This window comes from Sander vitreus, chromosome 5, assembly GCF_031162955.1.
Source record: "Sander vitreus isolate 19-12246 chromosome 5, sanVit1, whole genome shotgun sequence".
In the NCBI taxonomy this organism is placed as follows: Eukaryota; Metazoa; Chordata; class Actinopteri; order Perciformes; family Percidae; genus Sander; species Sander vitreus.
The window spans coordinates 28734123-28759709 of record NC_135859.1 but is presented as its reverse complement, the minus strand read 5'-3'; the positions used below and the strand labels follow the sequence as shown (position 1 = coordinate 28759709).

Here is a 25587-nt window from a genome sequence, read left to right as displayed (position 1 = left end):
CAGTCCGTAGTCTATTGCACAAACACACACTCGACGAATGCTGCAAACATTTGACAGCCAGTACGAATTGCCTGGGAGAACATACGTGTCACCAACAGCAATTCCACAACTGTACAACAGTGTGAAAGTCAACCTACTAAAGGAGATCAAAGACATGGATATTTAAAATGTCTTCCAGTGTTAAATATTCTTTAGAAATACAAGTTTATTGATCTTTGAAAAGGTGTACCTGCATTATTATGCCATTATCATTATATTAGATGAAACGACAATATTATCGTTTATCGCAATAATTTCTGGGGCAATTTATCGTCCAGCAAAATGTGTCACACACACACACACACACACACACACACACACACACACACACACCTTATTTGTTACGCTCTCTCAACACAGAAACACTAAAATCCCGACAGTTTCATGTCTCTTTTGGTAATGCAGCCATCTGTCACCGTCCGGCTCTGGCTGCTGCTCCACAGGGAAATCTGCTCGACAGCCTGAAACGCCCACCGAGCGCTTCCTACTTCTGCAGACCATTACAGCAAAGGATGTTCAACTGGGTTTGTTATGAAAAGATACTAATTACGGATTGTTTTATCTAGAAGAAAGAAAAGAATATCACTTTCTAACTTTATTCTCTTCTTAGTTTTAGTATTTATTTGGCTCACTAATAAGATCACATAATATTATATGGGCAGAACACCCATATGACCTTTAAGTTGTTTGGATCAGCTAAATGTCAAAAATGTAATAAATGAAGTGCAGGTCAAACCATGAGTCCACTGAGTGTGATTTAAATGTGAGTAATTTTACGGGGCTCGCTCTTACAGATGGCAGGGTGTTACGACTATTACTATCAGTGCTTAGCAACTGGCAGATGATGTGAACGACTGGTGTTATGTTGGCCACAAAATTAATATTAGATATTAGATAATCTAGTACCTCTGCTTTAGATTAAATTCAATATGTGTTTATGATGTGATTATATACAAGGCAGAGCAACAGGGGAAGACAACAGAGGCTGAAAATTAAATTCAAACTCACAATGCTAGCTCACCCTACTGAGTCACAAATGTATTCTTTCAGTATTCAATGACACGTTAAAACAGAGAAAATTATAGAAACTGAGCCTTGAGGTTGTCCTCCCAAAGCTGCTCCACAAAAACACGCTGACCGCAGGCCACTGGATGATGAATAATACATCTCTATATGTGCTTTTGCCAGATTAAACATGCATAGCACATCAGCTGCCATACAATATTAACAGGTAGATAATGCAAGGAGAGAGAAAGAAACCTCAGTGTGGGACATCAGGCACTGGAGCCTTTATTTAAACGCCTTTCAATAACATTATCGAAATAAAAGCAGACAAAAAAGATATTTGCTCACCAGATCAAAAAGGAAATAGTGCCTTAGTACCACAATTAAATGACAAGGAAATCAACTCTGAGACATCTTCCTAGGGCTTCCTATTACAGGAATTTTTAAAAGCCAGATGGGTAAAGCTGGCACAAGATTGCAGAGAAGGACAATTACAAAGAATACTCGAAATTGACCAGATTGAGTCCAGGTTTGAGTTATGACAATATTTCTATGAACGACACAGTGTGCAGTTTCGGATGTGATTCAGATGAGTAAATTTAGAGGAAAGATGATGTTACAGGTGAAGAATTACACTTAACAGTCAAACAAGCCTTCAAGAGGTTTGTGGGTTAATCTAATAAGATTACATGAGACTCCCAGATCGGACTTCACAATAGATTAATGATCACATTCTTTTTCTCCTGATAAAGATTCCGATACCTACCTGATGTCAGGGTATACGCCAATACTAATTATTTTATATCAATCTGATATCAGTGCTCTTTTTTTCCTACAATATACAGTACTTAAAATCTGTATACCTCACTGTAGGGCTTTCAACTGACCAGTGCTGCTGAATATTTTCTCGATTAAAATCATTTTTATCTATTAAATGTAAGAAAAAAGTGAAAAGAAATTCCCCAAAAATCAACGTTAACATATTCAAATTGGGTGTTTTATCCGACCAACAGTTCAAAACCCAAAGAATTAGATTTTTTTTAATATTAATAAGACAAACAAAAGCATCAAATAGGCACATTTTAAAAACTGAAAACCATCAAAATTTAAAAATTTTTTTGCTGAAAATGATCTAATCTATCATTTGTTTCTGTTATACCTCCTTGTTTATGTAACTATGAGGTTTGCTGTGGCACTAAAAACTGAATCGGCAGCCCATCGTCGCTTAATGAATGTAACTGCATAAATACTGAAACTCATGACACTAATGAAGAAACGGTATGTAATGTGGATTGGTCAGATATCATTTCAGCTTAATAACGTCAGAATCGACGGCGTTTAAGTAATTAAATTCTTATATATATATATATATATATATAAAAGTGATAAAACAAACGCTCTATTGGCTCTTTGAACATGGGTAAAATGAACCCATGTGTTGGGGCTACAGGAGAAATATCAGCTGACAGAGTGGAGGTTATAAACACCAGGACGAGCAAAGTGTTTTATGTACAGCATCTAAAATCATTGGACATGAACTACTCCTACCCATACTCAGGTCAAACACACTCGTACCCAGAGGAAATGAGTGAACCTAGTCTCTGACTCCTCGTAGCAACTCTGCTCTCTTTGTGATCCTGAACCGTTTGATAAAAGCTCTGATAGCCTGCGGCTGTCGGAGCCTCAACGCTTCACCTGCTGTTTAGTCTCTGCTGAAACAACTCAATAAAGTCATGAAATGTAAGAGTTTTCTTTAGGACTCTTGACACAACCTCTGCATAAACACTCACTTGTTTTTCATGACTGCATTTACTACTTCATTGTACATTATAATAAACATGAGAATGAGAATAAAGGAGAAATCCACAGTACATTTAGTTCATGTGAATTCATTTAAAATTGACTTAAATATAAAAACACATACTTATGAGTGCAGTGGATGTACTGAATTTAAAATATACATTCTTAATATTTTGTCCTGAAAGAAATTTTGGTTACCCTTTATTTTACAGGTCCATCATTTCTTAATTATTGCTCAATAATTTTCTAGAAATAACTGCAATTTGGTACTAATTACAGGACAGTGCCTCTGATTGATTAATTCATTCAAACATATTTCTTCAAGTCTTTTAGTCAGTGCACAGTGGTAAAGGCAAGCATAAAATTCACCATATCTGAAGGGTACAGTTTACAAAAATGAATGAATAGCAAATGTATTTATTTATTTAGCTTTGAGACTCCAACGTTTCTAAAGATACCAAATATTCTTGGCTGTATTACACAAAAATTTGAATAAAAAAATAAACAAACCTTTTGTATCTGATGTAATGGTGTAGCTATAAAAATGGACACCTTGGGTTTAAATATTTCAAAACTAGGAGCCACTAATGTACTCAGAGGAAAAAAAACTGTGTTGTCAAAACTTTGAAGCTACCTAAAGGGAAATTTAGGAGTAGAGAGGTTAAGTCAATTTCAAAAATAAAAAGTAAGGAAACCCATTCCGATTTTTAAGCTTTAAACCCACAGAGGCAGAGATTGTAGAAAAGAAAGGTGGTGCGGCTCAGTATCAGGAGGGCCCTGCTAATAATGAATTCCTGCAGATTAAATCCAGTTTAAGTGAAAAAGCTTCCATCAGTTTTTCTACTTTTATTAAGTGTAAAAACTGAGCAGTGTCATGCAGGACACTAACAACTCACCAAAGGAGCCATTATTTGAACAAATAGAGACAGAGATGTTTTCAGTTTGTATGAGCTATGTCATGTAAGCTGTTCATTTCATTCAACAATGGCCAAAGCTCTCAGAAGATTCATATGATAAAATCTATTATGGAGGCAAATCCTCTCTACGTACTAATGTATTCAGCTCTACTGAGAGCAGCAGTGTTCAAATAAAAAATAAACAGCTTCTACAGCGTAATTAATCAAAATGTCAAAACGCTGGACTGGATTTTTACTGAAATTGTTTTCACAGTTGCCTGCAGTGCCTGAGATAAATTCTCCTCATAACGCATTATGACATATGTTTAGCTCCTGTTTTGTTTTAAGTGAAGGAAACCAGTGAAAAGCAGAAAGCTGTGCAGTGACTTACATTGGTGACGGCGTCAATGTTGGCTCCAGCCAGGCAGAGATGGCGGACAACCTCAAGGCTCCCGTTGTTCGCAGCCATGTGGAGGGGAGTTCTGCCATACTGGATAAAGAGTGAAAAATAGGAATAATGTTTTGGTTTGACATCTACAGCCTACGATGTAAAAATAAACTGCAAAGACTGTAATTGGCTACATCGCAGAATATTTTTGTTAAGTTTCATATCAAGTGGAAAATGGATAAAGATCCCACAGGATGAGGCATGGCTGTTAGATACAGGGGAGCTCAGCTTTGGAACAGGTATATTAACACTGCATTTTTTCAGTCAACTTCTGTCAAGTATAGTAGAGGCTTAAGCCCTTTCTGATTAACCACACTTAACTATCTGTAATGATCTGAACTATTCATATCCCATTTTCTTTGGCCTTGCTGTCTGTCATTTCGACTTACACATACACACATCAGTCCACATATCCTCATTGTATCTATATTATTGTAATTGATGTTATGCCATTGACGTTTATGTACCCAACCTTATGCTTTTATTTTAATTTTTTTTTTAATTCAGTGCTTACTTGTGTTCAATTTGTTGTTTTTGTTTAGGACACTTGTAATTGTTCATTATCTATATTATTCCTCTCTTCCTTATGTGAGACTCCTTCTATAAGCCCCTAGGGGTTTTCTTAATCTCACCTGCACAATCTTTATTTTTTTTTATTTCACTTTTTTGTGTGATTGTTGTCTTGATTTTATTGTGCAAAATAAACAAATTCAAGAATTATCTGGTCCACCTTATATAATCAAAAATGGACGCAAAAGCCAAAGTTATACTGCCTGCACCCACATAGTATACATTTTGTCATCTGCCCATGTCTGAAGGTCCGTGTGATGATACACAGATGTGTTCACGTGTTTGTCGGCTTGTACAAATCCATATCTTTGTGAACATGGGTAGACAATGACATTTATGTCACACAGACCCTCACAGACGCAGAGAGTACAACTTGTGCTTCAAGGTAAAGTCACATTACATTTTCGTTCAACTGAAATTGCCCAGCACTTGGCTAGGAAAAGTTTGCTTAAATAGGCTTCAATAGAAGTGAAATGGGAGGCGAAGTGAATATTCATAGGACAAAAATGTAATATGACTGTACCTTTACTTAACCTGCTGCTAATCTGATGTGGAAATCAGCAAAAAAACGGCTAATTGGACAATTATGGCTTGTTATATAGCTAATAACTTGTGTTACGGCCTCTGTTTGACTGGTAGAAAGGCCCTCCGGTGGGGGTTATGGTAAATAAAACTTGTAATCAGAGCAGGAGCACTGTGTTGTGTTCACACTGCACGGTGTAGTTTCCATAATGACAGTAATAATCGCTAACCATCACTGTTTTTGACCACAATATAGTCTATAGTAAACCCCAAATACAGACACACCTCTATAAAAGTTTTCTGTGCCAGAAGACCGAAGAAAGGCGTTGGAAAATATCAATACCCTCTATAGAATATGCTTGTTGGAAGGCAGTGTTCCAATCAATTCCCTTTTGTCACAACTTAAAACAAGAAGCTTTCATTCTGTTTTATTCTGCTGTAAACAGACATTTTCAAATTTCACCCTCATTTATCTCCCTAGAGTCTGCAGCAGACAGTGAAGACAAATCCAGGCACAGACTCAGCAATGTGTGATATGCTGCTTCAGAAAAAACAATAACAAGCAGAAGCTGAAAATAATGAATAAATCAAAAACATATCTGGCAGTGCTGTCTGCTTCTGATGCACATCACTTCCCTGAACTATTCTGGGGAAAAAATGTTTCTGTTCCGAGGGCTACCAGCATTGAAGAAAAGCAATCCTGTCACAGAACACATTAAAATAGATGGCTTCAAAATAGAAAGTAAAAAGGCAGAAACATTTGTGGGATGTCGTACCTGGCAGAGAGGCAAATATAGATGGGCTCTTCAGTCAAATATAAACTAGGTACTGTACATGAGAACTCCCTTAAAAGGACCTGTTCATCCAAATAAGAAAAAAAAGCTGCTTAGTTTGCAAATATCAGACCATTTTCCGGCCAAAAAATGCTCACAGATTTTCAATGGGAGCTCAAATCAGTTCTGAATTTTACTGAACTACTACTACAGTAAATATACCTTCACTAAATATTTTTTATAAGCAATATACTGAATGCAGGATTTATGAGGCCACTCAAGATTAGAATGGATCACACAGCAAAAATCCTCAGGCTGCATGTATTTCCAGAAATCCCTTTAATATGTTTGCTTTCTATGTTTGTTTATCCATCTGTTTAGCCTGTAGTTAGCTCTAGTTTAGCCTGGATGGAACAGCTAACACTACATGGCCAAAAGTATGTGACTGTTAAAACATGTCATTTCAGTCAGCGTTCCAGTTCATCCCAAAGGTGTTGGATAGGATTGAGGTCAGGGTTCTGTGCAGGCCAGTCAGATTCTTCCGCACCAAACTGGAAAAAAAACATTTCTTCTCTACTCTTGGCTACCTATAAGGTCTTTAGAAAATCTCAACAATTTAGAGTCAACCCATCAAGATAGTGAAATGCATCATGTAATGCTACTAGCAAAAATGATGTTATTTTTGGTGCTTAATTCTACTAGCAGCTTTTGGTTAAATATTTGCTAGCTTGCTAAACAGGAAAATAAAAAGTGTCAGTTTACGCAATATAATATTGGAACCAGAAGCACCCAATGAACCCACAGGAGGATCTGGAAAAACCTAAAGTAATGGTGTAGTAGGTGGTTTAATCCCTGATTCATACCATCCACATGTCAAAGTGTCCTTAAGCAAGACTCTTAACCCAAAATGATTACCCAAAAGTAAGTCGCTTTTGATAAAATGTAATGTCATATGATCTCACTTATCATCAGTGGTATGTAGTCATACAGACTGCCAGATCTCAAAACCTGGTTAGACCACTAGAATTAAATTATTTATTCTTTTAACCAATGCTGATATTACAGCCTGATATTAGTCCAGTATTTGGAAGCCATATTCTGAAGACCATCATGGAAATGCGTGATTGGGAGGAACGGCCTCCCTGATCTAAACCAGAGTGGTTGTTTGTTGTTGGACTTCTGTACTAGTCATGGATTGTCTATAACGAACACCATGTTCGAACATAGGGATGCTCATAAGTGTACTTGGTACCAGAGCACCCTAGGCCAAAGGTCAATGATCGATTTTATAATCGTTTCATCTGATCTGAGGCCGTATGTTTTGGACACTCGGGTGAAGAGGGGCGGAGCTGTCAACCGATCACCATCTGGTGGTGAGTTGGGTCAAGGGGTGGGGGAAGACTCTGGACAGACCTGGTAAGCCCAAACGGGTAGTGCGGGTAAATTGGGAACGTCTGGAGAAGGCCCCTGTCTGACAGACTTTCAACTCACACCTCCGGCGGAGCTTTTCGTGCATCCCTGTGGAGGCTGGGGGCATTGAACCCGAGTGGACAATGTTCAAAGTTTCCATTGCTGAAGCTGCGGTGAGGAGCTGTGGTCTTAGGTGCCTCAAGGGGCGGTAGCCCACGAACACCGTGGTGGACACCGGTGGTCAGGGAAGCCATCCGACTGAAGATGGAGTCTTTCCGGGATATGTTATCCCAGAGGACTCCGGAGGCAGTTGCAAGGTACCGAAGGGCCCGAAGGGCTGCAGCCTCTACCGTGAAAGAGGCAAAGCAGCGGGTGTGGGAGAAGTTCGGAGAAGACATGGAGAAGGACTTTCGGTCGGCACCAAGGTGCTTCTGGAAAACCGTTCGCCACCTCAGGAGGGGGAAGCGGAGAACCATCCAAGCTGTGTACAGTAAGGATGGGACGCTGTTGACCTCAACTGAGGAGGTAATAGGGCAGTGGAAGGAGCACTTTGAGGAACTCCTAAATCCGACTAATACGCCCTCTATGGTAGAGGCAGAGCTGGAGGATGATGGGGGATTGTCGTCAATTTCCCTGGTGGAGGTTGCTGAGGTAGTTAAACAACTCCACAGTGGCAAAGCCCCAGGAATTGATGAGATCCGTCCAGAAATGCTTAAGGCTCTGGGTGTGGAGGTGTTGTCTTGGTTGACACGCCTCTTCAACATTGCGTGGAAGTCTGGGACGGTGCCTAAGGAGTGGCAGACCGGGGTGGTGGTTCCCCTTTTTACAAAGGGGGACCAGAGGGTGTGTGCCAATTACAGGGGTATCACACTTCTCAGCCTCCCCGGTAAAGTCTACTCCAAGGTGCTGGAAAGGAGGGTTCGGTTGATAGTTGAACCTCAGGTTGAAGAGGAACAATGCGGATTCCGTCCTGGTCGTGGAACAACGGACCAGATCTTTACTCTCGCAAGGATCCTGGAGGAAGCCTGGGAGTATGCCCAACCGGTCTACATGTGTTTTGTGGATCTGGAGAAGGCATATGACCGGGTGCCCCGGGAGATACTGTGGGAGGTGCTGCGGGAGTACGGGGTGAGGGGGTCCCTTCTCAGGGCCATCCAATTTCTGTACGACCAAAGCGAGAGCTGTGTCCGGGTTCTCGGCAGTAAGTCGGACTCGTTTCAGGTGAGAGTTGGCCTCCGCCAGGGCTGCGCTTTGTCACCAATCCTGTTTGTAGTATTTATGGACAGGATATCAAGGCGTAGTCGGGGTGGAGAGGGGTTGCAGGTCGGTGGGCTGGGGATCTCATCGCTGCTTTTTGCAGCTGATGTGGTCCTGATGGAATCATCGGCCTGTGACCTTCAGCACTCACTGGATCGGTTCGCAGCCGAGTGTGAAGCGGCTGGGATGAGGATCAGCACCTCTAAATCGGAGGCCACGGTTCTCAGCAGGAAACCGATGGAGTGCCTTCTCCAGGTAGGGAATGAGTCCTTACCCCAAGTGAAGGAGCTCAAGTACCTTGGGGTCTTGTTCGCGAGTGAGGGGACAATGGAGCGGGAGATTGGTCGGAGAATCGGCACAGCGGGTGCGGTATTACATTCAATTTACCGCACCGTTGTGACGAAAAGAGAGCTGAGCCAGAAGGCAAAGCTCTCAATCTACCGGTCAGTTTTTGTTCCTACCCTCACCTATGGTCATGAAGGCTGGGTCATGACCGAAAGAACAAGATCCAGGGTACAAGCGGCCAAAATGGGTTTCCTCAGGAGGGTAGCTGGCGTCTCCCTTAGAGATAGGGTGAGAAGCTCAGTTATCCGTGAGGAGCTCGGAGTAGAGCCGCTGCTCCTTCGCGTCGAAAGGAGCCAGTTGAGGTGGTTCGGGCATCTGGTAAGGATGCCCCCTGGGCGCCTCCCTAGGGAGGTGTTCCAGGCACGTCCAGCTGGGAGGAGGCCCCGGGGAAGACCCAGGACTAGGTGGAGGGATTATATCTCCAACCTGGCCTGGGAACGCCTCGGGATCCCCCAGTCGGAACTGGTTAATGTGGCTCGGGAAAGGGAAGTTCGGGGTCCCCTGCTGGAGCTGCTACCCCCGCGACCCGACCCCGGATAAGCGGACGAAGATGGATGGATTCTGAAGACGCATAGGTGTGGTGGGCAGAGGTTTGTCCTCACCTTGTTGGGCATGTCGAGGCTGGCCTTGGCGCTGCAGATCGCCATGACGACCGGCAGGTTTCCATCCTTACAGGCGATGTGCAGCGGCGTGTTTCCATGGCGATCCTGCTGGTCCAGGTGGCAGTGGTGTCTCAGGAGGCAGCGGACCACTTCAACCTGACACCTCCGTACAGCCAGGTGGAGGGCTGTGTGGCCGTCCTGGAGACACACAGACAGAGACACACACACACAGACACACACACAGACAGAGACACACACACAGACAGAGACACACACACACACACACACACACAATTCTCAAGTGTCACATTATTGAATTTTGTCGCTTTTCAACACATTTCTGTTCATGTGAAACTAACAGCAGGGTTAAAGTACTTTGCAGAAATGAAGGCTTTCAAATCAGTCTGTGATGTCCTGAGAGGTGATATGTACTATGTCTTATTTTTCAAGTGCATCACTAGAAATTGGCCTTTAATCAAAAGATCAAACTGTACTTTAATTTTATTTATGTCTTGCATTTTTGCCTTTACTAGATAGTACCCAGGAGAGAGAGAAACAGGAATCCAGTGCAAAGTGCAGAATGACATGCCATAAATGTTTCCAGCCAGACTCAAACCGGGGATGTTGCAATCATAGGGCCAACATATTAAACTTTTTGGCCAGCAGGACGTTCCGTCTGACATGAAAATAAATCGGGCAAACCGTTTAAGGAGTGGAACTAAGCTGAATTGTTCAGGTCTGATCACCTTGTCAGTCGCCTCTAGATCGGCCTTGTGCTCCACCAGGCACTCCACAATATCCACAAAGCCCCGAGCAGATGCTGTCAGCAGCGGACTCTCCCCCTCACGGTTCTTTGCGTCCACGTGGCAGCCTGCATGGCAGAGGGCTCGAGCTACTGGTGAGTATCCGTGCCACGCAGCACAATGCAGTGGGGTCTCCTGCTCCTGGAGATGAAAACGTAGAATGCAAAAGACTAAAAACCTTTGGTCCTTTGGTTGAGGAAAGGTCTTTAAAAAAAAAAAAAAAAAAAAAACACACACACACACACACCACTTTCTAATTTAGCTGTATGTGACTTTGTGAATGTGCTTACCCTGTCAGCCAGGTCTGGGTTGGCCCGAATGCTGCACAGATAGCTCACCACATCCACATTGCCGTAGCGGGCCGCCACATGAAGAGCAGTCTCCCCTGACTAAAGGAGACAACAAAGAATTAATATCAACAAATTATAAGCAGTTCAAATACACAGAAAGGTTTATGTAAACCACAACTTGCAATACAATAAAAAGATGTCTTGAGAGTTTTATGTTTTAAGCCAAAAGTTAAAGGTGCGCTAAGCGATGTTGGGTGACGTCACTTCTTGTTGACGTTCGAAGTATTGTCAAACAAAACGGAGGCTAGCTCGCCCCTCCCTCCTCCTCATCCCGTCCCTTCCCCCTCCCTTCCGCGCAGTAATCCCCAACCCACACCCCCAAATCCTTCTTGTCGGTCATTGGCTGGAATGCTGGAAGACGGTTTGCTATGTTTGGTGGTGCAGGATGGCACAGTTTGTTTTTGTTGCCGTTTGTTGTCGGGCTGTCCACAGAGATCACGGTTTTTTTTTTTTACAGTGTGTTCACTGTATGTGACAAAAAATGTTGTAGCCTAAAAACGTCTCCTTCCAGGCAGCGCTGCGACCGTTGACTTCAAGGCACCTAACCCTAACTATTGCCTAATCCTAGTGCCTTCCAGGCAGCGCTGCCTGAGACGTTGGGGGCTTAAAACACCAATAAACCCTAAAAAACACGTGACATCGCTTAGAGCACCTTTAAGTTTAAAGTGACATCCAAGGATATGATGATTTTCCTGTTCGTCGTGCCATTTCCGCTAAGTTAGCCACTTTCCCAAACCTCCACTCAAACAAGGCATTCATACAGTCGTGAAAAAATTAAGACACACCATTAAATCTTCAGTTATTCATTAAGAAATGTTCACATATCAATGTCTAATCTTGTTTTATTTATCTCTGGAAAAGAAAGTGATCTAATTGCAGGTAAACATTGTTTTACTCATTAAACAAAAGACAACAACATAAATGCATATTCTAACTGAGGAAAAAGTTAGGACACCCTACCCCCTAATACCTAGTGTTACCCCCTTTGGCTGAAAAAACTTCAGTGAGACGCTTCTTGTAACCCTCTACCAGTCTCTGAAATCGTTCTGAGGAAAGTTTGCCCCACTCCTCAATGCAGAATGCTTTAACCTGGTGTAACCTGGTTTCTTGCATGTACAGCCTGTTTCAAGTCACCCCACAGCATCTCAATGGGATTAAGATCTGGGCTTTGACTGGGCCATTCCAGGACTCTCCATTTCTTGGTTTTCAGCCAGTCCTTGGTGGATTTACTGGTATGTTTAGGGTCATTGTCATGTTGCAGGTTCCAGTTCCACTTCAGCTTTAACTTTCTTACAGATGGTCTCACATGTTGCTCAAGCACCCTCTGATACACTGTAGAGCTGGCCAGGTCCTGCTGCAGCAAAGCATCCCCAAACCATGACACTTCCACCTCCATGCTTCACAGTTGGTATGAGGTTATTTTCCTGGAACGCTGTATTCGGTGTGCGCCAAACATGTCCTCTGTTCTGGTGTCCAAATAATTTAATTTTAGACTCATCTGTCCAAAGAGCATTATTCCAGAAGTCCTGTTCTTTGTCTACGTTCTCTCTGGCAAACTTCAGTGTGGCCTAAGTGTTTCTCTTGGAGAGTAAAGGTTTCCTCCTTGCACAACTCCCGTAAAGATTAAACTTGAGTAGTCTCTTTCTGATTATAGAGGCATGCACTTTCACATCAACAGTCGCCAGAGCCTGCTGTAGGTCCCATGATGACATTTTAGGGGTTTTGGAGACTTCTTTTAGCATCTTGCGGTCTGCTCTCGGGGTGAACTTGCTTGGACGGCCAGACCTGGGCATGTTGGCAGTTGTTTTGAATGTCCTCCACTTGTACACTATTTTGCGGACAGTGGAATGGCTGATTTCAAACTCTTTTGAGATCTTTTGAAATCCCTTACCAGACTCATAAGCTGCAACAATCTTCTTTCTGAAGGCCTCAGACAGGTCTTTCGATCTCACCATGGTGTTCACTCTCACGTCAACAGTCAGGAGCACACCAAACTGAATGTCTGAGGTTTAAATAGGGCAAGCCTCCTTCAAAATGCTGAGTAACAATGTTCTAATCATGTGCACCTGATGTGATACACCTGTGTGTGATTTCAGCCATTTTAAGAGGGACAAAATGTGGGGGTGTCCTAATTTATTCCTCACCAGAAATTGCATGTTTATTTGATTACATTTTACAGAAAGTTTTAAAAAGTATTTTCTTCAGTTTTACTTGTTCAGTTATATTACTTGAATCTCTCAGTATTGTTAAAATTGATATTAAATATCCATATGTCTAAATATGTTAAAAAAACACGTTTTCATACGGTGTCCTAATTTTTTCACATGACTGTATTTCACTGTCCTGTTTATGCAGACACAGGACTCGTTAGAAATCGATCCATCAGCTTTAACTTTATGGCTGCCAGTCAGACCTGAAGCTTGTTAGCAGAGATGCTGCTTATGTGAAACGACACCCGAGACACTGTGTTCGCTTGTAGGTGGGAGAGTGGACAGCTTAAAATAGCATCTAATGGATCTATGTTGGTGAAAAGAAAAACTTTACAAGAGCTATTTAATTAAGGGGATTAAATAAAAGCACAGAAAATAGGAAAAAAATCACTTTGTTGAAGATGATCCTCAGACAGACGAGGAAACCACCAGCAGGTAAAATGATTGAAGGGTTGGAAAAAATGCTTTTGGGATTTTGCCTGCCCAAGCCAGCTCTGTGATCGAGGTTACACCAGCGTCAAAAGCGGACACACACACACACACACACACACACACACACACACAAAACATCTCTTTCTCAGCAAGACCTGTTTCTATAGCAACAGCAAATAAGCTGATAAAATGCCAGAGTAACTGGTTTCCTCCCCAGGTGCTTACTATGGTGTGCGTGTGTGTGCGTGTGCGTGTGTGTGTGTGTGTGTATATCTGGACATTTTGGAGAATCAAAGTAATGCTTCTCAAGAGGTTTGCTGGGTAGGAGTGAGTGAGTAATTGCTGATAGATAACCAAGTGTGGTGAGTAGTAGTAAGTATGTGTGTGCGTTTGTATGTGTGAGTGTAAGGAAAAGAGGCACTTGTTCACCTTATCTTGGACATCCAGAGGACATTTCTTGTCATGGAGGAATTTCAGGGTCTCGACATGGCCATGTCTCGCTGCGTAGTAGATAGCATTGGCTCCACTCTGTTCAAAAGAGAAGAAAATTCCAAGATTTATCCCTGACCTTTACTAGAAAATCAAGCTATCCGGGGATGTGTCTGCAGCCCGGTGATATGAACACATCCGCCTAAAATACTGCACAGCATGTTTTCTGACAAAGAGCTTGGAGCTATTTGACGATGTGCTAGCATCCTGCCTGCCCCGTTAAAGTATTCTTATACAATTTCGAGCTGTACTCGCCAACTTGTTGTTGTTAAATGTCAGCTAATGGTAACGGTTTAAAACTGAACCTACTAGAAATCTGGTGACAATGTGTCAGTAATTTGCAAATTACTGACACAGATGTCTGTGAGGATTTACAATAAATCAAACGATTCCAGATGTACAAGTACACAACAAGTGTAAGATATGCAGTGAAGGAATTGATCAGACTTGAAAAAAAATGAGTACTACGGTCAATGTATTCAAGTTTAGACTCTACTTTTATAATGTGCTCAAGTTGCTACCATCCAAAAGAAAACCACAAAAGAACAAACCTCTCCCCAGGGCTTGGCGATGTGGTGAAATCTATTTTACACTATCAGGTTGGTATGCAGTATATATTACAATGTGGCAAACGTGCAAAATCACACAATAGTTAAACACAGTCTGTTTGACTGTTATGCATTGCATGTATAGACTAGACTGTATAGGATCAATTTTAAGCAAGAACAATCAGTTGATTAATTTAAAAAAATGTAATGCCAATAATCAATCATTGGTTTAGATCACATGTCAAACATGTTTGACAGAATGCCAAAGTTTCAGTTCCAGTTTCTCCCATGTGAATATTTGCTATGAATTTGTGAATATTTATTTCTCTTTCTCAAAACAAGACATTTAAAGACCTCACTTTGGGCTCTGGGAATTTTTTCTCTATGTTTTGACATTTTTTTATCACAATATCATTCGACAACGACCATAATATTGAAGCACGTGAAACACGTTCTTTAACCAAAACAGTGACAGTAGTGTTTAAGTAAGCATGTTGAATTTATGTAAATAGTTTTTCTCATTTATTTTGCCAAGCAGTTTGTAGTTTACATATTTTGAAGCTGTTCTGTTGGTACATATGTATGAATTTATGGAAGGATCATGTATCTATCTATCTAAAGGGCTTTTTCATGCTATATAAAACATATGGGTGTACTGCAGCATATGCTAGTCTCTACAGTACTTTGTGCAGTACAGCTGAGTGCAATGAGTTTATGTATTTATAGTGTAGATAGCCCCCATCATAATCCAAACGACAGACTGTCACATTCTTCTGCTCTGATGCCTGAGCCACACTGATTGGACCGAACAGATGAGTCTTTACCTTGTCATGGGCCTGGATCTCTGCGCCTTTTCTCATCAGCACCTCAATGATCTGAATGTTGCCACAGCCGGCTGCAATCAGGAGGGGAGGAGTCCCATGCTGCAATATACATATATTTCGTTAGTTTTCTGTGACCATGATGTGTTTGTGTATCTTTCATGTGTGCTAAAGATGAAGCTGTAAATCTCTATCTGACAGCATGTAATTACACATAAAGAATATGTGGACTGTTTTTCTCCCACAGGTTCTTTAAAAGTTCAGGCATTCAGGAAATAAATTCAGAAGTATCTAAGGTTTCCAGACAGCATGGACATGGTTTTTTAGAGTGTCCTACATGTTGAAAGGAACTCAGGCTGAGGTAAAAGAAAAGAAGGAAAGAGGATAGAAGAACATGGCAAGATGACCCTTTCTGAAGCAGTTCCTAAACTTAAATGTAGAACAAAGTTAAGCTCTCTGTCACTATCCATACTATTCTCCTCCTCGGCATATTACTACTTTCTCATTCTCCCACTCCTCTTTTCCTTTCCATTTTTCCTCTAGACTTCACTGAGTTTAATAACATAATGTGCCCCCATCGGCCATCAGCTGTCAGCAATATGTCTCTTTCCCGTTGAAACAGCAAGCAGAATGAAGATGAGAGTTGGTAAGTCTGGACACAAAACCGTTCTCTGCACTTCACAACAGTGGGTCTTTTTAACTCTGCATCATTTCTGTAATGTCCTCTTTCTCAAAGTACATATTAATAATGAAGGAAATATGTGGAAACTGACACACTTTGAACTTGTCCGGGTTAATCATTAAAATTTATAATCATTAAGAAGTCTAAATTCTAAAAGATATCTGAAGGTTCTGTTGGGGAAATCCTCTGTGTGTCCCTAAAAAGGGTACCAAAACCTGACTCCAATTACTCTTCCCCGTGCATTCTTAAATTGGTTTTACACCGATCCTACACAAGAATCAATGAGACGATAGTACTATTTCGAAAGAGTACTTTTTAATTAGTCAAGCATGAGAGTTACAGACACAGATCTGTGGATCACAAAGCAGAGACAAAGTTTCCCAAGCAACAGACAAATAGTCGGAGCCGGTCCACGTATCTCTTCCTCCGAGTGAGCTCCGTTCTATCCTTTCCCTAAACTCTTATACCCCTCCTCGCTCTGGAGCGTTGTCTTCTTCTCCAGCACAGGGACTGTTATGTTCTCACAACACACGCCAGGGTGGAGGCCACTATGCTGTGTTGCATCTTCTTCTGCTGACACAAGCAGTTCATTCTGTTCCTGATTCTACTTGTTGTTCACAATGTACTTTTCTCGAGGCCACCGTGACCTATTTTATAGTTACAGCTTAAGCTAAACCATCTGTGCATCAGAGTTTCCTTTGTTCGGGGAATGCAGATGTGCCTCGCCCGGAGAACTTTTAACCAACACCTCTATGACTACGCACAACTCTGTTGCAATGATCACAAAACACTATCAATCATAATCTCTTAGGCTGGCCACACACTGGCTGCGTCGCATGAGCGTGTCAGCTGTGTGGCGTGTCCGTTTTTATTTTGGCTCCCATGTTAAACAGGTTCGTGCTTGCACACTGCCTGCGTGACACGCACGTCTCAAGCGCGGCTCGAGCCGCGCCGAAAACGCGTGCATGCTAGAAATAGAACCAACGGCTATTTTTCACGCGACACGCAAGCGTGTTGGAAATGTTTCAAGGCAAAATAGAATAGGAGAAGATCTTCATGTTTGGAAGATGTGTATATGTTTGAAAGTCTTTGACATAAATGCAGATATAAATGTAATTTAAAAAAAAAAATAATTATTGATTTTCAAATATTGCACCTGTCAATACAGAACGATAATATTCTTTAGCCTATTTTGCCGTTAATACTGCCGACGTTGTCTTTGCTGTAATCAAATCAGTATATATTTACGTTTAACATGAAGTATACTACTGCTTGAGTGCAGTAAATCAATGGGAAGCATACATATATACTGACAAGGCTAGCAGCAGCAGCGTCGCATCAGACATGTTTTTGGTGTGTAAAGACAGAAAAATCCACGCAGCCGCCACGCAGCTGACACGCAACAGAAACGCCATGCTCACACGACGCAGCCAGTGTTTGGCCGGCCTAGTGGAGATTTTGGTCTATTTATTTCTGTATCAAACCTATACCTTTTTAGCATATAATAATCTACAGTCATCAGTCATCCAGGGAAGGGTCAAACTCAAAGGCAACTGGACTATGGTTAAAAGGTGCCCTGAAGACGTTTCGCCTCTCATCCGAGAGACTTCTTCAATGCAGGGAGGAATGCGCAGACATGTATATTGGAGAAACAAAACAACCGTTACACAAACCCATGGCCCACAAAGAAGGGCCAACGCCTCAGGTCAAGACTCAGCATTCATCTAAAGGGTAAAGGACACTCTTTTGAGGACCATCAGACAGAGAGGACGGATGGGTTGGAAAGAGGTGTAAAGAAAGCCATATACACCCGGATAGAGAAACCGTAGCTTAACAGGGGAGGTCAGTGACACCATTTCTCCCCCATTTACAATGCTGTCCTCTCACCTCTTCCCAGGAAACTAAACACAACACATTTGGCCACATGTGAGAATGCCAACGATGGTCGTCCAGACTTGGCCTTGGTGGGTGTTTCAACGACCGGTCGATATGTCTCCAACGACCATAATGACTGTCGTTACAACAGCAAGGAGCAAAGAACAAAGCAGTATCGATCATCTTGACAATGACCCCACAGAGGTTAAATGACTAGGTTTCCCTACCGACCTAAGAAATCTCTTACAAGAGAGACAAAACGTCTTTTAACCATGTCCAGTTAGTAAAGGAGATTAAATATAGATGGAAAATTGTTTCTTTTAACTGACTACAGTCTCTTCTGCTCTTCTGTTTAGGATGATCATAACCAAGAGACATATCTGTTATCTGCCAGTTTTTATACAGTGTCTAATTTCTAAAAGATATCTGAAAGTTCTCAGTCATCCAGGGAAGGGTTAAACTCAAAGGCAACTGGAATATGGTTAAAAGGTGCCCTGAAGACGTTTCGCCTTAGTCTGGCTCTCACCAGACCAAGCTCAGTCTGGCTCTCACCAGACCAAGCTCAGTCTTTTAAGATTGAACATTAGTCTGGGGAGTCTGCTCTGTATTTTCTCTGCACAAGAGGCGTGATCAACAGGCACAGTTCAAATGACTCTGTACGCAATTGGATAGTCCTTCAATCAATCAGACCAACGAGCCGGGTGCCGTAGCAGCGACAGCGGCATCAACGGGTTGCTGCCATGGAGTACTGCGCTTCGGTGGCCGGCTTGTTGAATTTAAACAAAAAGCTGCTTGGTCGCTTCTCTATCATCATTGTGTTAAACCCGCAAATAGCGTGCCAGGTGGATAAGCCAGTTTATAATTGGTTCCCGCAAATTTGTAATGGAAGCAGGATAGATAAACGTACAGGTTTCCAGCCTGAGCTGCAGGGCGAATTCAAATTGCCGGCAGATCGGGCTGGGTTTACCCAGTCTAGTCTCGCCTCTCATCTGAGAGACTTCTTCAATGCAGGGAGGAATGCACAGACATGTATATTGGAGAAACAAAACAACTGTTACACAAACCCATGGCCCACACAGAAGGGCCAACGCCTCAGGTCAAGACTCAGCAGTTTACATTCATCTAAAGGGTAAAGGACACTCTTTTAAGGACTATCAGGTACACATTTTAGACAGAAAGGATGGATGGGTTGGAAAGGGATGTAAAGGAAGCCATATACACCCGGAGAGAGAAACCGTAGCTTAACAGGGGAGGTCAGTGACACCATTTCTCCCCCATTTACAATGCTGTCCTCTCACCTCTTCCCAGGAAACTAAACACAACACATTTGGCCACATGTGAGAATGCCAACGATGGTCGTCCAGACTTGGCCTTGGTGGGTGTTTCAACGACCAGTCGATATGTCTCCAACGACCATAATGACTGTCGTTACAACAGCAAGGAGCAAAGAACAAAGCAGTATCGATCATCTTGACAATGACCCCACAGAGGTTAAATAACTAGGTTTCCCTACCGACCTAAGAAATCTCTTACAAGAGAGACAAAACGTCTTTTAACCATGTCCAGTTAGTAAAGGAGATTAAATATAGATGGAAAATTGTTTCTTTTAACTGACTACAGTCTCTTCTGCTCTTCTGTTTAGGATGATCATACCCAAGATACAAATCTGTTATCTGCCAGTTTTTATACAGTGTTTACACTTATGTTCGTTTCCATACTTTTGCTAAAACAGAACTAAGGTGAAAAATTGTAATTTGGTGATCATTTTTGAGTGATATGAACAACAATAACAACATGACTTTCCTGCATGCAAGTATTATCATGTCATGGGAGTATGTTTAAATATTTAAATCTGTTTAGATAGTTTCTTTTCTCTTTTGTTTTGTTCCATATGTTTTGGCTTTTTGGATTGGGAGGAACTAGTATAAAAAAAAAAATCGAACAAACTCCATCTCTTCATCTAGGTTTCAATATTCATCCTAAAATGAAGCCATGACTTACACAATCGCAATAAATTCCCTTCTTGATCTTGTGATCAGAAACGTCCACTAACTCCCTAAAAGAGGTCGTCATACAGGGTACAACATGTGGACACCCTGACAAATGGTTACGAGCCACCTGACCAATCAGCTAGCTGAGTCACTTGGTCATACAGAGGGAAATTATCAGACTCGCTCTGCTCACTGGCTTTTACTTCATGTTCCACGAGCTTGGTCTGAACTTGGAAAAGCTGCTTTTAGTTTTAGTGCACCTAACTTGTGGAACAAAACACAACACTTTCTTAAAATCAACTCACTTGTGCCTTTTGGACATTTTAGAAATCTGATTTTGGATCTCCAAACTACTTGTAATTGCTTTACATAGTTGTATTTCTTTTGCATCCTGGTTGTCCTGATCTGTTTATCACATTGTTTATCTTTTTCGGAAAGTTTTTGTGTCTTTCTATGTTCTTGTAATGGTGTTGCTTCCTTTTCTGTGTCATTTTCTTTGTCTTTGTAACTTGATGTCATCGCAAATGAGTGCTGCCCCTTGATGATCTCTCGAGTATAAATAAAAGGTTGAATGAATGAATAGTGATGACAATAAACTAAACTGAACTAAAGTCTGCATTAGTGAGAAAACAGACTGCACTGGATACTTTTAAAGACACGGTACTCCTTAAAATCACGAGGACGAACATTCTGTTCAGTTAGATTTTCTGAGATTTGGAGGTTTTCATTTATTCGAAAAATGACAGAGGAAACATTACACACATCTCACTAATAATAAATCAATATAAAACGCTATTTCACTATCTCTGCGTTAGTCACCTTGTTGGGCTGGTTGACGTCGTAATTGTTTAAGGAGCCGAGCAGATGCTGCAGACCGGGCACGTTGTCATCGTTTATGGCGTGGATGATGGCCTTCATCACAAAGGAGTCCTCCTCATCCTAGACGGGTGGGAAAGAAAGTTACTCTCCTACTGTTCACAGGATGATGATCTAATCCTGTGAACATTAATCCTATGAATTCTTTCTATCACATGCTCCCCAGTAAGTCTCTCTTTCATCTTTTTCTCATGCATGGATACACACAGAAACAAACAGACTTTTCTCTTCCATCTGTAGTTCAGGCTCAAACTATACAAAGACTTTTTTTCCCCCCTGTCTGTGATATGATGTGACCCAATAACCTTCAGCCAGAGTCAGCCGGACGGCACAGAAATCAGCTGTGACGCTCTGCTGCACAAAGAGATGAGGAGGAGGGAAGCAAGGCTGATGTGACGTTTGTTCTGCCAAGCGTGACACTGCAGCTACATTCCTCAACATAACCCCACTGCCGGGTGAGCCATGACCAAACCACCTCAGAGGAGCTGCAAACACAACACAAATATGTACGAGCAGCAAACCGCCTGCTGGGGATTCACTGTTAACACAGTTTGGGATTTTTATGTTTTTTGAACATTGTAATTCATGATGGGTAACAGTTCCAAAGTAGGCCTCCACTTATGAACCTCTCCAACAGAAGAAGATAACAGTCTTCACATTAAAAGGAGGAAGCAAGGAGGTTGGTATCCAAAAAATAAAGATGTTCAGCAACTCGCAGACAGACTGAAAAAACTAGGGTTGGCAGTGGGAATGACTAATGCTCTTCTGTCCCTTAAAAAACAATTTTGAGGTGTTTTGTAAAGGTGACTAAACCTTATACGCTTGTTACCTTGGCAGGCACTCTCCAAAAATGTTCTTAACCCACAGTCAGCCATTTCTCTTTGAGTTTCTCTCTTTGTTAATTTGTGTTGCAAGGATTAGCCGATTAATTGACAAGTCGATTGACACAAATGGTTTCAACTCTACCGTTTTGCCTTTATTTCAGCCTGAATTAGTTTAACCACATTTTAGGAACAATAACTACTAAGACATAAACCACTGATTGTGTTTTACAAAAACAAATTATCAGCTTCAGCTTTAAGGTCCTTTCACCAAAATTTCAACATGCAAACTGCAAATTTGCAACATGATATTAAATCATTTAATTCCATACTGGTGCCCCATTCTTAACCATACAAGGGCCCTGTAGGACTTGAAAATGAATTTACTATTGCAACAATCTTTTGTGAAACGTAACACTGCCACCATCTCTGATTGGCTTTTTCTCCATAGCAACAGCTGCGAGGCTGAGATGAGTATTATAGTATTTAGACCCATCTGCCGTACCAAACGGACTGAAAACACATGGTTTCTTAGTAACAAAGTTAAAGCTTTTATAACTGATGGCCAGAACATATAACTGTAGAATCATTACATTATCCAGTTTCTATGTTGAGGAACATTGAGTTTAACAGGAAAAGAAAACTCGATAATTACTTCTTACTCTACTTTGGCACATTTTACAGACTAAACAATTACTCAATAATACTTTCTCAGCTCTCATACCTACTTCACTGATGTGTGCACTTACTCCCACTCTCTGATACAGAGCTTCTAACACAGAACACAAACAACTTTTTAGGTGAACATTTACAGAGGGGCCGCTGCACTAAAACCTACTTCTGAGTAATCTCTAAGGTAGTAAGTAAAGCACTTAACCCTGGAACTGCTCAAGACAAAAGCTCTATTAGAAAGTTCGTACTGCTGCTGTAGTTCTGTTTGTGGACTACAGGGGGTGCTTAGTTCTACCTGTCAGCTCACCTGGGACATGAGGAAGTTGCTGCTTAATCCTCTGATGAGGAAACAGGCCTGGCCGTGACCAGGCTGGTAATGCTTTTGTAAATGTTTAAGCCTCTCACTGAGGCTGCAGTGTTTACATCCCACAGGCTTGTCGGTATCACCATATAGACACACGCGTCATTAAATCTTTCTTATGTATCGCCATTTGTGTACAAACTCAAACAAACAGACTTGTACATTTACATACGTTTCCTTCTGACATTCCTACTGTATAAGCTCAATCAGGGTTTAAGGTCACACACACATATAGTGAAATTCCAACAATTCTACAAACGCTTGACCTGTGGCACTGTGGGGGAAACGAGGAACAGATCAATTACACTTGGGACGCCCAAGATTCTTAGAGAGATTGTCGAGTTAGAAATACCGGAGCTGTAACCGAGAGCGTGGGGGTACTAATAAGAAAATGCATTTCAATAAAAGTAATCTTCAACAGGAAGAAACTCATTACGCTGCCAATCTCCTGTCAATTACGTTTATTTGGTTAGGTAGGATAGGACAGGACTGCGGCGATAAAACTAATGGTTCTCTCGTTGTAGAAGTTTTACTCAGGCCACTCAAGTGGCCTGAAAGCCTTGATGGTGCTAATAGCGGCAAACCCAATCAACTTAATGAATTTAGATCAAGATCTCTGCTGAAGTGAAGTTAAACGGCCCTGCCTGTCCTGTGCTTTAATGTCTTTCTTTACTTGTTCAGACATTATGGCTGCCAGTCAAAGCACAACAGAGAAGCAGATCTTCAGGTCTTACCAACGTGTCATCACTGCGTGCCACGCTTATGTTGCTTCTGGACAGGAAGGAGCGGGACAGGCGGTTGCATAAGGAGATAAGTCGGACGGATTGCTGGAAAAGAGAAGAAGAATGGCGGTTCATGAATGAGTAGAACTAGAACAAGTTAATGTCAAGTTGTGTTCAGGGGACCATGAACAACTTTCTGCTCTAAATAAATTGACTTCAGTGACTTTACTCATTACTTCATACTCTTAGGTGATTTGACTGAAGTGCAGAGTTGGCACACAACATTTTTTTCATTCCTTGAGGAGCAATTTGAGGCAAGCAACAAAACACAAATACACATAAAACATTCATTTAGTCATAAAAAAATACAACATGTGATGATGTAAGAAAAGAGCTAAAATACACAAGGGTTAATAGCAGAGGCCAATCGGTAACTGGCCAACAATATCCAACACCAGAAAGGCACATTTTTCCAAAAAGTTCAAAATCTTACACATGGTAAACTGACCATCTCTTCCTCACAAGTCTGAGACATTTTATAAACCTGTCACTTTTTAAATCTCACTTTAATAACTATATTCACGTCGCCTGCTTTGTAAAATCAAGGTTACTGAAAAGCCAGAAGCATCCCGTGTGCCAGATTCGAGTATAAAGACAGAGACATGGAATGACAGCACTGCCGAACCACCACAGATTAAACAATCCCAGTGTTTCGCGCAGGCTAAGAAGCAATGCTGGGTCAGCCGTGAAGAACTGAAACAGACAAGGAGACAACCACTAATGCAGCACTGGCAGTAAATCTAATGGTTACGGTGAACCTGTAGCAATTGTGATGACATCACTAAGGAAGGTTTTTTGACAAGAAGCTATCAAAGTGAAGCGTTTTGGGGATGTGAGTTACTGGGCAAGTTTCGTTGTCTTTCTCGAAACTTAAATTTGGGTGTGTGTAAAAATCAGAGATAGTATCAAAGAAAAGCACTTACTTTCCATTTCCTTCGAGCTGCAAACTTCTTGAACTTCTCCATGTTGACAGCCGATTCCTTTCTGCTCAGTGCTTGCTGAGTGTCTTTTGGCTGATTTCACAAACACAACAAATGTATCGACAGAAAAAAGCTTAGGAGAATATTCTTGACAAGATAGATTTGCTACAGAATCAGATGAGGCTTTGCATTTCTAGCCAATTCGAATATAATATATAAAAAAGAAAAAAAACATTTAAAATTTTACATAATAACAAATGTTTTAAATGAAATAGCGATGCCATCAATCAGCTATCAAAAGAGTCCAACCTTGATCCAGGGGTGCTGGAGGCTGTCCTGAATCGTCATTCTCTTTCTGTAGACAGAAAATGTATAAATGTGTAAAGATAAGTGTTTTTAGATATTTTGCTGTTCCAGAGTTGATAGTTAACAGTCTCATTCAGTGTTTTCTAGTGACACAGCATTTTAATGCTCATAGCAGTGAGTGTATATGGCCACGGATACACAGAGGTATGAGCAGAGTTCACTTTTAACCAAACTATAAATTAATGTCGATTTTTTTTATTTTATTTTTTAAGAGGAAGAAATATGCCCTCATCTACAGGTGGCATAAAACAACAATTCCATATACTCAAGTGGGTGGTTTAAAATAAATAAAGCCTTTAATAAATATGGACTAGTGAATTATAATGTATAAAGTACCCGCACTTGCCTTCGTCCAGGTGTTTCGACAGTCAAAAGTAATTGGAATTGGATTTTTTTCATGCCACATCCCACACATGGATGAGGGCAACAGCATATTTCTTTCTCTTTAAAATTATTTATTTTGCCCTCCCAGTGGTTGTGAGGGATACCAAAAGCACTCATGTTTGTTTTCCTTTATTTCTGTCAATTATATCTTTAACTGATAAATGCAACTGTCCTCCTGTTTGTAGTCAGAGACACTGATTGCTGTCAACAGTCCATGAAAGCTGTGGACAAGTTAAACGAGGAATTACTAAACACAGACAGCAAACACAGCTGTGTGCAGATAGATATAAGAAAGTCTCACTCCCATGTAGCTGTAAAGAAATGATTATGATGCAGTTGGGAGATAGTAAGTCAACAATTGTAACGTTGTTTTCTTCTAGTAGTGTCACTCACACCCAACAGTAAAAAATCTCCGGCCGTTTTATGGTTCAGACCCCTCATTGATTATAATGAGGCCAAAGGGTTGACACAACAGACTCTGGCAGAAAAACGCACGGTCGTCCTATCTTATTAAAATAATGGACAATTTGTTTATTT

General features: G+C 41.4%; 1 protein-coding gene across 1 annotated transcript in view; it reads right to left on the bottom strand.

Annotated features, from left to right (window-relative positions):
* The window catches only part of dapk1 (death-associated protein kinase 1), a 92547-nt gene that overhangs the window by 17548 nt on the left and 49412 nt on the right, over positions 1–25587 (bottom strand). Inside the window, exons 9-18 of the mRNA XM_078251389.1 lie at positions 24610–24655; positions 24304–24393; positions 23333–23425; positions 20688–20807; positions 15324–15422; positions 13892–13990; positions 10761–10859; positions 10414–10611; positions 9668–9865; positions 4132–4230 (exon numbers count right to left, since the gene is read on the bottom strand). Coding sequence (XP_078107515.1) covers positions 4132–4230; positions 9668–9865; positions 10414–10611; positions 10761–10859; positions 13892–13990; positions 15324–15422; positions 20688–20807; positions 23333–23425; positions 24304–24393; positions 24610–24655 — 1141 coding nt within the window. The remainder of the gene's footprint in view (positions 1–4131; positions 4231–9667; positions 9866–10413; positions 10612–10760; positions 10860–13891; positions 13991–15323; positions 15423–20687; positions 20808–23332; positions 23426–24303; positions 24394–24609; positions 24656–25587) is intronic.